General features: G+C 42.9%; 1 protein-coding gene across 2 annotated transcripts in view; it reads right to left on the bottom strand.

Moving 5' to 3' along the window:
- The window catches only part of LOC121579726 (segment polarity protein dishevelled homolog DVL-2), a 49,351-nt gene extending 38,273 nt beyond the window's left edge, over window positions 1–11,078 (bottom strand). For both annotated transcript variants that reach the window (XM_041894565.2, XM_041894566.2), the window contains exon 1: window positions 10,598–11,078. In XM_041894565.2, the coding sequence (XP_041750499.1) occupies window positions 10,598–10,758 (161 nt within the window). In that variant the 5' untranslated portion in view covers window positions 10,759–11,078. The remainder of the gene's footprint in view (window positions 1–10,597) is intronic.
- Window positions 11,079–18,021: the final 6,943 nt, after the last annotated feature.

Raw genomic sequence — 18,021 nt, 5'->3', positions numbered from 1 at the left:
CACCAATGGATCACAGTGTATCAATGTGTCAATATGTGAGGCTGGTACAATCACATTAGTTTAATTTTAACTTCGATTTTTAAAATTTTAATTCAGATTTTTATGACCACGTGATAATGATTGAGAAACGAATATTGTATTCTTGAAATTAAACTGTTCCATGAAAATGTGCATATGAAAATCTTAACTGGCATGCAGATCGGTAGAAATGGTAGGATAAATTGTAAGCTTCCCCAAACTTAAAACTCATGCGCCGCCTATGAAGTCTTTATAAAATAATTGCCTCCACGTTTCCATGGTCAGATGTACCTTTAAGCTACTATGAAGCAAGGTAAGACATGCCTCATAATATGAAGTAAAACATTCAGGTTTCAAACAATTAAGTAGGCCTATGTTTTCAAAATGCATACTGCCTCCAGCTCACATTGTAAAGTGGAGGTGACGTGCTGATAGCCTGTTACCTGCTGTTGAATGGTGTATGGGAGGCCTTCTTCAATTAAACTACCAGTTGAGAAAAAATTATATATTAGGCCTAGCTCTTTTTAATCCTGCACCAAAACTGTTAACATGCGATTGCATTTAGAATGGTTGCACAATCAATGGGCTTATAAAAGCATGTTTTACTTCAGCAGCAACCAGTTGAGGAGCTGCAGGAGAAACATCCCCCTCAAAATAGGCTTTGCATGCTGTGCGTGTGTGATAGTTGTGTTGGATAAATTAAATGGGCCTCATGATGACTAACAAAAATACCCACACGCCAAATTATTTCCACTACAGTGCCTTCGGAAAGTACTCAGACCACTTGACTTATTCCACATTTTGTTACGTTACAGCCTTATTCTAAAATGGATTAAATAAAAACAGGATCTGCAATCTACACACAATACCCCATAATGACAAAGCAAAAACAGGTTTAGAATTTTTTGCAAGTGTATTACAAATACAAAAACAGAAATACCTTAAATACATAAGTATTCAGACCCGTTGCTATGGGACTCGAAATTGAGCTCCATGCATTCTGTTTCCATTGATCATCCTTAAGCTGTTTCTACAACTTGGAGTCCACCTGTGGTAAATTCAATTGATTGGACATGATTTGGAAAGGCACACCTATCTATATAAGGTCCCACAGTTGACAGTGCATGTCAGAGCAAAAACCAAGCCTCGAGGTCAAAGGAATTGTCCATAGAGAACAGAGACAGGATTTTGTCGAGGCACAGATCTGGAGCACACAGTGGCCTCCATCATTCTTCAATTTTGGAACAACCAAGACTCTTCCTAGAGCTGGCCACCCGGCCAAACTGAGCAATCGGGGGAGAAGGGTGACCAAGAACCTAATGGTCACTCTGACAAAGCTCTTGAGTTCCTCTGTGGAGATGGGAGAACCTTCACGAAGGACAACCATCTCTGCAGCACTCCACCAATTAGGCCTTTATGGTAGAGTGGCCAGATGGAAGCCTCTCCTCAGTAAAAGGCACATGACAGCCCGCTTGGAGTTTTCCCAAAAGGCACCTAAAGACTCTCAGACCATGAGAAACAAGATTCTCTGGTCTGATGAAACCAACATTGAACTCGCCTGAATGCCAAGCATCACGTCTGGAGGAAACCTGGCACCATCACTACGGTGAAGCATGGTGGTGGCAGCATCATGCTATTGGGATGTTTTTCAGTGTCAGGGACTTGGAGACTAGTCAGGATAGAGGAAAAGAAGAACGGAGCAAAATACAGAGAGATCCTTGATGAAAACCTGCTCCAGAGCGCTCAGGACCTCAGACTGGGGCGAAGGTTCACCTTCCAACAGGACAACGACCCTAAGCACACAGCCAAGACAACGCAGGAGTGGTTTCGGGACAAGTCTCTGAATTTTCTTGAGTGGCCCTGACAGAGCCCGGACTTGAACCCAATCTAACAACTCTGGAGAGACCTGATAATAGCTGTGCAGCAACGCTCCCCATCCAACCTGACAGAGCTTGAGAGGATCTGCAGAGAAAAAACAGGAGAAACTCCCAAAATACAGGTGTGCCAAGCATGTAGCGTCATACCCAAGAAGACTTGATGCTGTAGTCGCTGCCAAAGGTACTTCAACAAAGTACTGAGGAAAGTGTCTGAATACTTATGTAAATGTGATATTTCAGTTTTTTCGGGATATACGCTACATCGGCAGGATAGAACGGCTGACTCCGGTAAGACAAGGGGTGGCGGTCTGTGTATATTTGTAAACAACAGCTGGTGCATAAAATTGAATACTAAGGAAGTCTTGAGGTTTTGCTCGCCTGAGGTAGAGTATCTCATGATAAGCTGTAGACCACACTATTTACCAAGAGACTTTTCATCTATATTTTTCGTAGCAGTCTATCTACCACCACAAACCGATGCTGGCACTAAGATTGCACTCAATGAGCTGTATAAGGCCATAAGTAAACAGGAAAACGCTCATCCAGAGGCAGCGCTCCTAGTGGCCGGGGACTTTAGTGCAAGGAAACTTAAATCCGTTCTACCTAATTTCTACCAGCATGTTAAATGTGCAACCAGAGGAAGAAAAAAAACTCTAGACCACCTTTACTCCACACACAGAGACGCATACAAAGCTCTCCCTCGCCCTCCATTTGGCAAATCTGACCATAACTCTATCCTCCTGATTCCTGCTTATAAGCAAAAACTAAAGCAGGAAGCACCAGTGACTCGGTTAATATAAAAGTGGTCAGATGACGCAGATGCTAAGCTACAGGACTGTTTTGCTAGTACAGACTGGAATATCTTCCAGGATTCTTCAGATAGCATTGAAGAGTACACCACATCAGTCACTTGCATCATCAATAAGTGCATCGATGACGTCGTCCCCACAGTGACCGTACGTACATACCCCAACCAGAAGCCATGGATTACAGGCAACATCCACACACTAAAGGGTAGAGCTGCCGCTTTCAAGGAGCGGGTCTCTAACCCGGACGCTTATAAGAAATCCCGCTATGCCCTCCAACAAACCATCAAACAGGCAAAGAGTCAATACAGGACAAAGAATGAATCGTACTACACCGGCTCTGACGCTCGTCGGATGTGGCAGGGCTTGCAAACTATTACAGACTACGAAGGGAAGCACAGCCGTGAGCTGCTCAGTGACACAAGTCTACCAGACGAGCTAAATCACTTCTATCCTCGCTTCGAGGCAAGCACCACTACTCCGAGCATGTGCTGACCAACTGGCAAGTATCTTCACTGACATTTTCAACATGTCCCTGACTGAGTCTGTAATACCAACATGTTTCAAGCAGACCACCATAGTCCCTGTGCCCAAGGACACCAAGATAACCTGCCTAAATGACTACCGACCCGTAGCACTCACGTCTGTAGCCATGAAGTGCTTTGAAAGGCTGGTCATGGCTCACATCAACACCATTATCCCAGAAACCCAAGACCCACTCCAATTTGCAAACCGCCCCAACAGATCCACAGATAATGCAATCTCTATTGCACTCCACACTGCCCTTTCCCACCTGGACAAGAGGAACACCTACGTGAGAATGCTATTCATTGACTACAGCTCAGCGTTCAATACCATAGTGCCCTCTAAGCTCATCACTAAGCTAAGGATCCTGGGACTAAACACCTCCCTCTGCAACTGGATCCTGGACTTCCTGACGGGCCGCCCCCCAGGTGGTAAGGGTAGGTAACAACACATCTGCCACGCTGATCCTCAACATGGGGGCCCCTCAGGGGTGCGTGCTCAGTCCCCTCCTGTACTCCCTGTTCACTTATGACTGCATGGCCAGGCACGACTCCAACACCATCATTAAGTTCTCCGACAACACAACAGTGGTAGGCCTGATCACCGACAACGATGAGACAGCCTATAGGGAGGAGGTCAGAGACCTGGCCGTGTGGTGCCAGGATAACAACCTCTCCCTCAACGTGATCAAGACAAAGGAGATGATTGTGGACTACAGGAAAAAAAAGAGGACTGAGCACGCCCCCATCGACGGGCTGTAGTGGAACAGGTTGAGAACTTCAAGTTCCTTGGTGTCCACATCACCAACGAACTATCATGGTCCAAACACACCAAGACAGTCTTGAAGAGGGCACGACAAAGCCTATTCCCCCTCAGGAGACTGAAAGGATTTGGCATGGGTCCTCAGATCCTCAAAAAGTTCACTGGGGCCAAGCTTCCTGCCATCCAGGACCTCTATACCAGGCGGTGTCAGAGGAAGGTCCTCAAAATTGTCAAAGACTCCAGCCACCCTAGTCATAGACTGTTCTCTCTGCTACCGCACGGCAAGCGGTACCGGAGCGCCAAGTCTAGGTCCAAAAGGTTTCTCAACAGCTTCTACCCCAAGCCATAAGACTTCTGAACAGCTAATCATGGCTACCTGGACTATTTGCACTGCCCCCCCCACACCCACCCCCACCCCATCCCCCTCTTTTACGCTGCTGCTACTCTGTTTATTATTTATGCATAGTCACTTTAACACTACCCACATTAACATATTACCTCGACTAGCCAGTGCCCCCGCACAGGTACACCCCTGTATATAGCCTCCCTACTGTTATTTTATTTTACTGCTGCTCTTTAGTTATTTGCTTTTCTTTTTCTATTTTAAATTTTTTAATTTGGAAAAAAAATGCATTGTTGGTTAAGGGCTTGTAAGTAAGCATTCCACTGTAATGTCTACACCTGTTGTATTCGGCGCATGTGGCAAATAACATTTGATTTGATCTAAATTGGGGAGAAAAGGGGGGTAAAATAAATAAGAACATACAAAAATAAAAAAAAGTGCCATTTAAGACGGATTTATTGAAACTGTAATAAAAGTATTGGATGACACCCATTCAAATTAGTGGATTTGGCTGTTTCAGCCACACCAGTTGCCGACAGATGTATATAATTCGAGCACACAGCCATCAATCTCCATAGACAAACATTAGTAGTAGAATGGCCTTACTTAAGAGCTCAGTGACTTTTAACGTGGCACCATCATAGGATGCCACCTTTCCAACAAGTCAGTTCGTCAAATTTCTGTCCTGCATGAGCTGGCCCGGTCAACTGTAAGTGCTGTTATTGTGAAGTGGAAACGTCTAGGAGCAACAAGGGCTCAGCCGCGAAGTGGTAGGCCACACAAATTCACAAAACGGGACCACAGAGTGCTGAAGCGCGTAGCGCGCAAAAATAGTCTGTCCTCGGATGCAACTCTCACTACAGAGTTCCAAACTGCCTCTGGAAGCAACGTCAGCAGAAGAACTCCTCGTTGGGAGCTTCATGAAATGGGTTTCCATGGCCGAGCAGCCGCACACAAGCCTAAGATCACCATGCACAATGCCAACCATCGGCTGGAGTGGTGTAAAACTCGCCGCCACTGGAGCAGTGGAGCGTTCTCTGGAGTGATAAATCACACTTCACCATCTGGCAGTCCGACGGACCAATCTGGGTTTGGCGGATGCCAGGAGAACACTATCTGCCCGAATGCATAGTGCCAACTGTAAAGTTTCGTGGAGGAGGAATAATGGTCTGGGGCTGTTTTTCATGGTTCGGGCTAGGCCCCTTAGTTCCAGTGAAGGGACATCTTAATGCTACAGCATACAATTACATTCTAGACGATTCTGTGCTTCCAACTTTGTAGCAACAGTTTGGGGAAGGCCTTTTCCTGTTTCAGCATGACAATGCCCCTGTGCACAAAGCGAGGTCCATACAGAAATGTTTTGTTGAGATCAGTGTGGAAGAACTTGACTGGCCTGCACAGAGCCCTGACCTCAATCCCATCGAACACCTTTGGAATTAATTGGAACGCCGACTGCGAGCCAGGCCTAATCGCCCAACATCAGTCCCCGACCTCACTAATGCTCTTGTGGCTGAATGGAAGCAAGTCCCCGCAGCAATGTTCCAACATTAGTGGAAAGCCTTCCCAGAAGAGTGGAGGCTGTTATAGCAGCAAAGGGGGGACCATCTCCATATTAATGCCCATGATTTTGGAATGAGATGTTCGACAAGCAGGTGTCCACATACTTTTGTTAATGTAGTGGATCAACTGGTTATATTATATCGTGGAACACAATCTTCAAAAAGGCCGTAACTTTAGCAGCGACACTTGCTTGTAGAAGGCTATGGCTGTGCAATGGCATAGCCTTGTTGTTAATTTAGCAGGCAAGATGCTCATTTCTCAGAGCCACAGTCAAGACACCTATTTTATAGTTTAAAAAACAATAACGGAATAAAATTGAACAGAATATATATTTTTCCAAATGAAAAAAGTTGCACATCTTGCGTCTGGAACAGTTATTCCCAGAGTGATAATTTGAAACGGGCCTCAGTTTGGTGAGTTGAAAAAAAAATAATGCAGGGTTACAAACCAAAATGTATTTTCGATATACAGATGTTCGATTGAGTTTATTCTGCCTGTTCTTCTGAATTTTCTAAATGGTCAATTCCACATTGAACATTGCATGGTGATGAATTACGGCCACAACATCTGTTTGGTGAGTAGGCCTAGGCTTAATGATTCTGATGAAAATATGCTCTGTGTCTTTATCAAACTACTGTTTTTGCATATTTTCAGTGGGGAACCTGTATGTTTAGGGGGCTTATAGCAAAGCAATAGGCTAAATAATTATTCTGCATGCTTCGGTTTGGCTGGATCATGTGCTAGAGTGTGCTGGCATACCTTCGACCTTGGCTTGAAAATAGATTCGCTTTTCAAGACCTTCGTTTGTCCATCTTGATACGCCGTAGCCACTTTCCTCAAAATAGTCAAAATAAATCTACGATAACTCAAGAATTTGTCATTGATGTTTTTGCTGAGGAGATCTTAGTCACGCAATAATACATCTAACTAGGATGTTGGGTGCAGTATTTCAAGTGAAAAATGTGCATGAAAACGAGTCATCTATCGTTGAACGACACTTAATTGATGAATCCCTATTGTTGACCAATCACAGACAAATGGGTGGCGTAGACTTAGGCTTCCGAACTTCGGCTTGCCTCGAGAAAATATGTTGAGTGCGAACATCCGAGAAAAAAAACTTGCCAATGGCCAAAACGAACAGAAACGTCACAAAATGTGTTCATAATATATATCCACGAACTGTTCCGAACTGTTTTGGATGGGAAGCATGCAGACACCTTAAGCTGAAAATAGACAGGACGCAATTATTCCAAAACTGCAGCTTGTTGTTGGAACACATTTCCCTACATCAATCAACCAGTCCATTTTGAATGTGATAAAACTGTCGTCATTTGGCAAGGAATGTAGTTTGTGTATCCCATCAGATATGTTCTTATCAAAATGTATTTCTGTAGGCCTAATGGGAGCTTGTGTGCACACTCAGGACGCCTGCATAGAGGGAGCGGTAAGAACGCAATTGAGTGAGTGAGACACGGGGAGGGAAAGGGAAAGAAGAACTGTGTGATGCTTGGCTTGGCTTGGTTTATTTTCTGTTGTGCCCCACAAATGCACATGGAACAAGCAAAGTCAACATCGTCTTCAAGACAAAATGTCAAATTTTTTCTAAGCACATTCAACCGAATAGTTTTACAGTATTTGAATATATTTTTAAATCTCTGGTTAAAAACTGTTTTGATTTCCTTCAAGACTCATGCCCTTCGCTATCTCCGACATTGACTTTTTGTAGTTTGAAGCGCTGTCATAGTGTCACCATGAAAATGTATAAAACTTGTCTCAGTAGCATAAATATTTGATGCAACGAGGTTAGAAATAGCTTATTTGGTCTATATATTACTTACCTAGCAAAGCAGAGCTTTTTCATTTTGCACATAGTTGCATACAGACACAGCTTGGCTACATTGTAAGCATCAAGCGGCCATGATGCACTTGCATATGGGGCTCAGCCCGGACTTACTTTTGTAACTGAATGAAAACATTGAAACAATTTGATTTAACCAATTGACATTGAGAAAATAGACGGCAAAAATACATAACGGTGTTAAAGGTTCACTATGCAGACATCACTCTGACATTTCCTGGTTGCTAAAATTCTAATAGTTCACCTAATTTCTGTTTGTGACAAAACAAGCAAGTATAGTGTAGAGAATCATTATACCATCTAAACCGCTGTGAAATATATTTTCTATAAGCAAAAATATTGTATTTTTCACCTGTTGTACAAAACCGAAAGACGCAAAAACAGGAAGTATAGAAATAGCGCACATAGAACAGCTCTATAACTCGCATTTCTCTGTGAATTTGGTCAGGTTGCCCAAAAAGTTACATATTGCAGCTTTAAAATGGCTGTAAACAGCATGGGGAGAATTATTTTCACATATTTAATATGTTATATTAGCCCTACAGTCATGCCCGTGCTCATCGTGGTTCTTACAGGCAAAGTGAAATGACATAATGTGTTCCTGGTGCATGCAGCACAAATTATATGTAACAACACCCTGAGTGCATCGGACAGGAAACAACGATACAAATGTAACATTTACATTACATTTTAGTCATTTCGCAGACGCTCTTATGCAGAGCGACTTACAGTTAGTGCATACATTTTCATACTGGCCCCCCGTGGGAAACGAACCAGCACAACAAAATAGATAAACAATTTTCTTTTGCAGGTGCATTTTCATTTTAAGCACTCGTGGTGCAACTAGTGCTTTCTAACTGCACTGAACCAAAAGTGGCGCCGGAGGGAAGCAAAACTTTCCAGTGGGCAAAATCATTAACCTTGAGGCATTGGGGAGGGGGTGCAAAAGTTAATTATGATATATATTTAAAAAATAATAATGGACATATCTATTTTAATACAGACTAGCGCAAAACATTACTTATCATTGAAAATGAAAAATTACCCAATGGATCATCTGGGGGTGCAAAAACATACAGTACCAGTCAAAAGTTTGGACACACCTACTCATTCAAGGGTTTTTCTTTATTTTTACTATTTTCTACATTGTAGAATAATAGTGAAGACATCAAAACTATGAAATAACACATATGGAATCATGTAGTAAAAAGTGTTAAACAAAGCAAAATATATTTTATATTTGAGATTCTTCTGTATGTTTGCACCCCTATTTTGAAAGTGGGGATGCAGCTGCTCCATTTTCTCCATCGCTCAGGCGCCTGTGTGTGTGTGTGTGTTTTCAATGGTTGAAGTTGCTAAATCATGGCGGTCATGCTTTAAATCGCTGGAACGGTGAATGTGTGAATCTAACCTCAGGCAGTGCAGAGCAGGAAAGGCTCATTTGTTAAAGAGAAAAGTCGACAGTCTGTGGCAGTGGCAGAGTGTTTTCTCCTGACTCTACTTAAGGGTCGAGAAGGAATGGGGTTTAGGTGAGGAGGAAGTGCAGCTGCTGTGAAGAGGGGCGAGTTCTGGCACTTAGCCCAAACACTGAGATTGCGTTCCCAATGGCACCATATTCTCTATAGTGCACTACTTTTGACCAGGGCCCTATGGTCAAAAGTAGTGCACTATATAGGGAATAGGGTGCCCTTTGGGATGCATTCAAACACAGAGGGATAGATAGACTTAAGACCCCCAGAGCTGTATAGACTATAGGCATTATAACATCCCCTCTGTTTAAACAGTGCTGTTGAATAGGGAGTCGTGAATTTGTTTAATTTGCCCATCTCATAAGACAATATATTAGTTTAGGAACTGCCTGAATATTGGGACAGTAAAAACATAGCTAGAATATCTAAATATAGGCCCATGTTCCATTAGCAGATCATGATATGCCATCAGTCTAACTATTGGTTATTACTATATAATTAGGTCAACATATTACTATTTGATTATAATAGACATATACCCCCTGAATTTCAAGGACAGCAATAAGGACTCAGGGGTGAATAAAGGAGGCTGTGAAATAGCTACATCATGTGTGAGTATAGTACTTTCATTTGAGTTTTTTCTGAACTCACAGAATCATAACTTGTTTGGATAGCTGTTACAATCACAGTTACTTTGTCTCTCGCAAAGAGAGCCAAACGTGTTACATTGTTGCCAAAAGTTTGCAACATTGTTGCAACTCAGCCACAGCCGACTAAACTCAACTCCACGATTTAAGATGGTGTTGAGTCGCCACTAGTGTGGGCGGACTGCGGTTCTGAAGCAACATAAAACATATGTTTCAAAAACAACGGATTTCAGCACCCAAAGAATAGGTCATGTGTGTAGCTTAAATTCTGGCTGTTCTTTGAGTGCTGAAATCCCTCGTTTTCTATAAATAATAATAATTGAAATGTCATGTCGATGCTCCAATCCGCCAACACTAGTTGTTCACGTGGAGTTGAATCGTGGAGTTGAGTTTTGTCGGCTACTCAGTGGTGCCTTTTCAGAATGATCGTTTACATTCGGTAGGATGATGCTGGCCCTGGAATTAGAGACAAAAAAGCTACCTTGTGCGCAAAGTCAGCAGTTTATCACAGTAAAAATAACATCTCCAGCAATAGTTATTGGTAAACTGACATGGGACAGGCCTACGTTAAGAAGCAATATCTGAATACCACTGCCAATTCCTTTAATTTAATTCATACCTCGTGACAGAAGTTCGTTCTGTCCAACATCAATTACCCTAGGCCATAAGGCAAAACATAGCTGGAGTAGCCAGCCAGCTTCTCAGCATCATCACATTCACACCCTTCCTTACCCGAAATCCTGATCCATAGATTTGAAGAAAAATTTATAATTCGGCTTGTTCAAAACTTGTTTGAAATCCAACAGTGTTATCTCTTCAGAAGGAATAGGGATCTTCACCAGATACGGCGTCTCCTCCTCGTCTATGTGGTAGATTATTTTGGTTTCCGCCATTTCACCAGCGCTTTTCGGTCCCTCTAAACTATCCACACCGCTGGTTAGAACAGTACGAGTGGACGAGATCTGACGGTAAAATTACCCTCCCAGCAAACTATTCTACCTCCGAAATCGCGACCATTTAAATCCTTCGGTTGGTTGGTTACTTGCAGCTGTCCTTGCACAGATTAATTATTCGGTCTCTTTCCAGTCTTTGTTAGATCGTTTAAATCCCTCAGGTATGCTGAAATTCGTACGGTTTCCTAAAACTTTTTCTGCATCAACTGGGTAGGGGAGGGGGCACAAAGCTTTCCCTGCGCTGCTAGTAGCCAACGCGGCGTGTGACGTTATAGGCTACACAGGCGTCTCTTTACGCCCCTATATCCCCTTCACCGCTCCGGACATTCCAACAGATACCATAGTAGTAGTATATAGGCCTACTCACGATAGGACTTTCACATGGCACAATACAATTGGCTTGTACCCGATATAATGTTTAATTCCAGGGAAACTTGTGGCAGTAATATTAAAGCGTATCCAATGCTCTGATATATAGGATTTTACCCAGCCTGCTTTCACAGATGCATACACAGTCTGGGCACAAATGTGAAAGCAAAGGTCAAAACAGAATGTTTTAAGACTGATTGGCATCTGTCAATTAGGTCTATCAAAGACAAATCACAGAACATATCACATTAACTCTTTGTGTAATAAGAACTAGATATTTTTTTGACAAGATAATCACAGTCACGCTGTCACAAGCCACAGCCTGAAATGGAATACAGGATACACAATGTTAACAGGGTTGCTTTAGATGGGTGATCCATTGCTTCAAACAGAATAATCTTGGAAACCCAAAACCTTTTGTCCACGAGAGATTACAAACTGAAGGACTTGGATGTGTCCTAGCTACAGATTGTAACACCACATAATGTGATTTCACCCCCCAAAAAAATTAAGATTATACTGGTTACAGGAACCAGTGTTTCAAAAGTTATCTGCTAGGATTTCCCCAATCGGAAACAATTAAATGTTAGAAATTGGGTTTTTCAAAACGGAAAAATTGATTCCGATCCTCCTGATAGGGATAAGAATTTTGTCATCCAATCTCACCTTCAAATCAGGATTAAATGTTGTTTTTGTGTTTTTAAAAACTAAAAAAAGGTAGTGATTAAGATGGAAGGCATCTTGAGAAAGACACCAGTGATTAAATCTTGTTAAGAAGGAAACGGAGAGGGCAAAAAATCAGACTTGTCTTGCTGAAGAGAAGATCAAGTTGGCAGTGCTCCAACAAAAAGAGAAATCTGTGCCTTCACTTACTTCAAGCACGCTTGAAAGATGCTAGGGTTACATTTTCAGATGAAGACTTCTGAACAATATGGATTGATGTTTAGAATTATTTGAGTTATCTGGTGAGATGGTGAATTTTCAAAAAAATTCACCATCTCACCCTTAAGTGTTATATTAAAAGTAATGCAAATACATTTTCTTACAATTGACATGCAAGCTCTTTTCTACATGGCTATATTAATGAAGTTCATAATGCGCCAGTTTTTCAAAAGTTATTTTATTGGATTTTGGCAATCTGCTAGGATTAAATGTAAGCATTGGGTTTTTTCAAAACTGAAAAATTTGATTCTGATCCTCCGGATATTGATAAGAGCCAATTTATGCTTTATCCGAAAATGTGATCGAACACTCCGTATGGAGGGTGTGACGCAATTGTAGAGCCTCCAGAGACACGCAGAGGCCAAATTGAGGTCCGTACCGCATTGTTGTGCGCCTCCCAAACGTTGTAACAATGCGGAGTGCTCTGTATAGCTCCGCATTGACATGATTGGATGATGGTGGGTGGGGGCGGGAGGTCCTGTATAAACACAAACTCACTTCCTTGACAACTTCCTTCACAACAGCTCTGCTCAACAGCTCTGCGCTGCTCAGGAAACTACAAGAAGTATGAATGCCCGTGACCTCTGCAGAGGCCGTATCACCGTAAATGCTGCACGGCCAATGTAGACATAGGATTGATCATGCAGCACGTTTAAGTGTGGCATTTATGGACAAAGGAAAAACTTTTTAAGGTGTACCAAATTGTAAAAATTATACTTGACTGATTTATATGCCAGACCACGCCCACGTGAATGTTTATGTTGTTTTAGGTTTTAGTCTGGAATATATTGCGTTACATTGACATTTTAGTCATTTAGCAGACGCTCTTATCCAGAGCGACTTACAGTTAGTGAATGCATACATGTTATTTAAATTTAAATTTTATTTTTTTCATACTGGCCCCCCGTGGGAAACGAACCCACATCCCTGCCGGCCAAACCCTCCCCTACCTTGGACGACGCTGGACCAATTGTGCACCGCCCATGGGTCTCCCGGTCACGGCCGGCTGCGACAGAGCCTGGACTCTAACCAGGATCTCTAGTGGCACAGCTAGCACTGCGATGCAGTGCCTTAGACCACTGCGCCACTCGGGAGAGACCTTTGAGAGACCTTTGTCCATAAGGGACACACTCTTTTCGATAGGTCTCTATATTGCCATCTACTGGGCGACTTATGTTACAACATTTTGTTTAGCCAAAAAGACAGCAACGTTTTTCAAGACTTTGTATCTGAATCAACATAACTCACCCAGTAGATGGCAATATAGAGACCTAACCAAAGCACTGAATATGGATTCTGTGATCTTGATATTGTGGTATCTGGATCAGAACGATCCCATCCGATAAGTCTGAAAAACCGGCTCAAAAACAGCTAGATCGATCTGATCCTGGATAGCAAAAAAACTGGATTACAGAATCCACATCATTCTGATCATCCACAAAAGGTTTTGATAAATTGGCCCCTGGTGATCACAGCATGCCAAAGACAAATTGTAGCAAAAGCCACATTCACATTGCACTAAGTTCAGGTCTAACAATTACTTGTATGAAAGGATGTGAAAGTTGCCCTCTGCTAATTTTAACCCAGGGTTAAGATGAGCCCTGGGCTAAGATAATGCAGTGTGAAAAGGTATAGAGAGGCCACGATATCTTGGTTAGTGACTAGGCTGATGAATCAGACTGTGATACCAGCTTCTCGTACAGTCTGAAACTAAACAGTGCAAAAACGTGGGACGTTTCCTTACAAGCCAGAATGTTGAATAATATTTTTTCCACTAATTGGTCTTTTGACCAATCACAGATTTTTTCACATCAGATCTCTTTTAGAGCTGATCTGATTGGTCTAAAACGCAGCCATAGTGTGAATGGTCACCTGCTAATTTACCATCTCTGGCTTGTTAAAATCAGAAGAATAGTTACTGTGGAAATCTCGTGTGCATTTCTGACAGTAGCAAAGGTAGAGTTCCTGCCCAACTACATGCATAGGTGTTGCATCAACCAATGGTTGCGTGCCATGTCATCAACTGTGCAGTATGGCTAACTTTATTAGCAATGTTAGCAAGCTTATCAAGCTAGCTAAAATCTTATTGGTTGAAGAATTGTTCCAACTTCAAAAGCACTTGAACACAATCATGTCGGACATACGACTTCCCAGTTTTCCACGAGCACGTGAAGACACCATATGCCACAGATGGCTGATACGATTAACAAAAACAGACCTAAGACCCTGTTCCTCATAAGACCCCTTATAACAAGCCCAACATTGAAAGCCCAATTTCCCTAGGAATGCCCTGTAACTTGATTAATCAGGAACCTTGGGACTTGTGATAAGCTGATTCACATTAAGCCAGGACTAGCGATAGGTCTGGCTTTGCAAACTAATGCAAGCCATAGAAATCTAGGAATGTTAGGATTTGCAGGAACATGTGAAAAGAGTTTCCATACTCCATGTGCAACATTCTTGTTGGTCGAGTCTACGGAATATGCCCCCTGATGATTTGTACATCTGAGTTGGGCTAGAGTTGGGCTGAATCTGCTCTCAATTATAATGAAAAATAATTAACATGTACATAACTGCACTGACCATCTTTAACCCATTAGAAAACCCCCGTAAAACACTGCAAAGGATATTATCATAAAGCTCTTAAATCGGCATTCACTTAAAAAACAAGGTAATATTTCAGATTACTCTAGCCAGTATACAGTGCGTAACGATAAAGACAGAAACGCATTGTCAGACCATACTGAACAAAAATATACATTTACATTTACATTATTATATAAATGCAAGATGTAAAGTGTTGGTCCCATGTAGGATAATCAGACATTTTCCATACGCACAAAGAGCTTATTTCTCTAAAATGTTGTACACAAATTTGTTTACATCCCTGTTAGTGAGCATTTCTCCTTTGCCAAAATAATCCATCTGCCTGACAGGTGTGGCATATCAACAAGCTGACTAAACAGCATGATCATTACACAGTTGCACGTTGTGCTGGGGACAATAAAAGGCCACTCTAAAATATGCAGTTTTGTCACACAACACAATTCCACAGATGTACAGTGAGGGAAAAAAGTATTTGATCCCCTGCTGATTTTGTACGTTTGCCCACTGACAAAGAAATGATCAGTCTATAATTTTAATGGTAGTTTTATTTGAACAGTGAGAGACAGAATAACAACAACAAAATCCAGAAAAACGCATGTCAAAAATGTTATAAATTGATTTGCATTTTAATGAGGGAAATAAGTATTTGACCCCCTCTTAATCAGAAAGATTTCTGGCTCCCAGGTGTCTTTTATACAGGTAATGAGCTGAGATTAGGAGCACACTCTTAAAGGGAGTGCTCCTAATCTCAGCTTGTTACCTGTATAAAAGACACCTGTCCACAGAAGCAATCAATCAATCAGATTCCAAACTCTCCACCATGCCCAATACCAAAGAGCTCTCCAAGGATGTCAGGGACAAGATTGTAGACCTACACAAGGCTGGAATGGGCTACAAGACCATCGCCAAGCAGCTTGGTGAGAAGGTGACAACAGTTGGTGCGATTATTCGCAAATGGAAGAAACACAAAAGGACTGTCAATCTCCCTCGGCCTGGGGCTCCATGCAAGATCTCACCTCGTGGAGTTGCAATGATCATGAGAACGGTGAGGAATCATCCCAGAACTACACGGGAGGATCTTGTCAATGATCTCAAGGCAGCTGGGACCATAGTCACCAAGAAAACAATTGGTAACACACTGCGCCGTGAAGGACTGAAATCCCGCAGCGCCCGCAAGGTCCTCCTGCTCAAGAAAGAACATATGCATGACCGTCTGAAGTTTGCCAATGAACATCTGAATGATTCAGAGGAGAACTGGGTGAAAGTGTGAAAGTGTTGTGGTCAGATGAGACCAAAATGGAGCTCTTTGGCATCAACTCAACTCGCCGTATTTGGAGGAGGAGGAATGCTGCCTATGACCCCAAGAACACCATCCCCACCGTCAAACATGGAGGTGGAAACATTATGCTTTGGGGGTGTTTTTCTGCTAAGGGGACAGGACAACTTCACCGCATCAAAGGGACGATGGACGGGGTCATGTACCGTCAAATCTTGGGTGAGAACCTCCTTCCCTCAGCCAGGGCATTGAAAATGGGTCGTGGATGGGTATTCCAGCATGACAATGACCCAAAACACACAGCCAAGGCAACAAAGGAGTGGCTCAAGAAGAAGCACATTAAGGTCCTGGAGTGGCCTAGCCAGTCTCCAGACCTTAATTCCATAAAAATCTGTGGAGGGAGCTGAAGATTCGAGTTGCCAAACGTCAGCCTCGAAACCTTAATGACTTGGAAAAGATCTGCAAAGAGGAGTGGGACAAAATCCCTCCTGAGATGTGTGCAAACCTTGTGGCCAACTACAAGAAACGTCTGACCTCTGTTATTGCCAACAAGGGTTTTGCCACCAAGTACTAAGTTATGTATTGCAGAGGGGTGAAATACTTATTTCCCTCATTAAAATGCAAATCAATTCATAACATTTTTTACATGCTTTTTTCTGGATTTTGTTGTTGTTATTCTGTCTCTCACTGTTCAAATAAACCTACCATTAAAATTATAGACTGATCAAATCAAATCAAATCAAATCAAATCAAATTTTATTGGTCACATGCGCCGAATACAACAAGTGCAGACATTACAGTGAAATGCTTACTTACAGCCCTTAACCAACAGTGCGTTTATTTTAAACAAAAAAAGTAAGAATAAGACAACAACAAAAAAAAAAAAAAGTGTTGAGAAAAACAAAGAGCAGAAGTAAAATAAAGTGACAGTAGGGAGGCTATATATACAGGGGGGTAACGGTGCAGAGTCAATGTGCGGGGGCACCGGCTAGTTGAGGTAGTTGAGGTAATATGTACATGTGGGTAGAGTTAAAGTGACTATGCATAAATACTTAACAGAGTAGCAGCAGCGTAAAAAGGATGGGGTGGGGGCAGTGCAAATAGTCCGGGTAGCCATGATTAGCTGTTCAGGAGTCTTATGGCTTGTGGGTAGAAGCTGTTGAGAAGTCTTTTGGACCTAGACTTGGCACTCCGGTACCGCTTGCCGTGCGGTAGCAGAGAGAACAGTCTATGACTAGGGTGGCTGGAGTCTTTGACAATTTTGAGGGCCTTCCTCTGACACCGCCTGGTATAGAGGTCTTGGATGGCAGGGAGCTTTGCCCCAGTGATGTACTGGGCCGTACGCACTACCCTCTGTAGTGCCTTGCGGTCAGAGGCCAAGCAGTTGCCATACCAGGCGGTGATGCAACCAGTCAGGATGCTCTCGATGGTGCAGCTGTAGAATTTTTGAGGATCTGAGGACCCATGCCAAATCTTTTTAGTCTCCTGAGGGGGAATAGGCTTTGTCGTGCCCTCTTCACGACTGTCTTGGTGTGCTTGGACCATGATAGTTCGTTGGTGATGTGGACACCAAGGAACTTGAAGCTCTCAACCTGTTCCACTACAGCCCCGTCGATGAGAATGGGGGCGTGCTCAGTCCTCTTTTTTTTTCCTGTAGTCCACAATCATCTCCTTTGTCTTGGTCACGTTGAGGGAGAGGTTGTTGTCCTGGCACCACACGGCCAGATCTCTGACCTCCTCCCTTAGGCTGTCTCATCGTTGTCGGTGATCAGGCCTACCACTGTTGTGTCGTCGGCAAACTTAATGATGGTGTTGGAGTCGTGCCTGGCCATGCAGTCGTGGGTGAACAGAGAGTACAGGAGGGGACTGAGCACGCACCCCTGAGGGGCCCCCCGTGTTGAGGATCAGTGTGGCAGATGTGTTGTTACCTACCCTTACCACCTGGGGCGGCCCGTCAGGAAGTCCAGGATCCAGTTGCAGAGGGAGGTGTTTAGTCCCAGGATCCTTAG

Source organism: Coregonus clupeaformis, chromosome 13 (genome assembly GCF_020615455.1).
Source record: "Coregonus clupeaformis isolate EN_2021a chromosome 13, ASM2061545v1, whole genome shotgun sequence".
In the NCBI taxonomy this organism is placed as follows: domain Eukaryota; kingdom Metazoa; phylum Chordata; class Actinopteri; order Salmoniformes; family Salmonidae; genus Coregonus; species Coregonus clupeaformis.
This window is presented reverse-complemented; position numbering and strand designations above follow the sequence as displayed.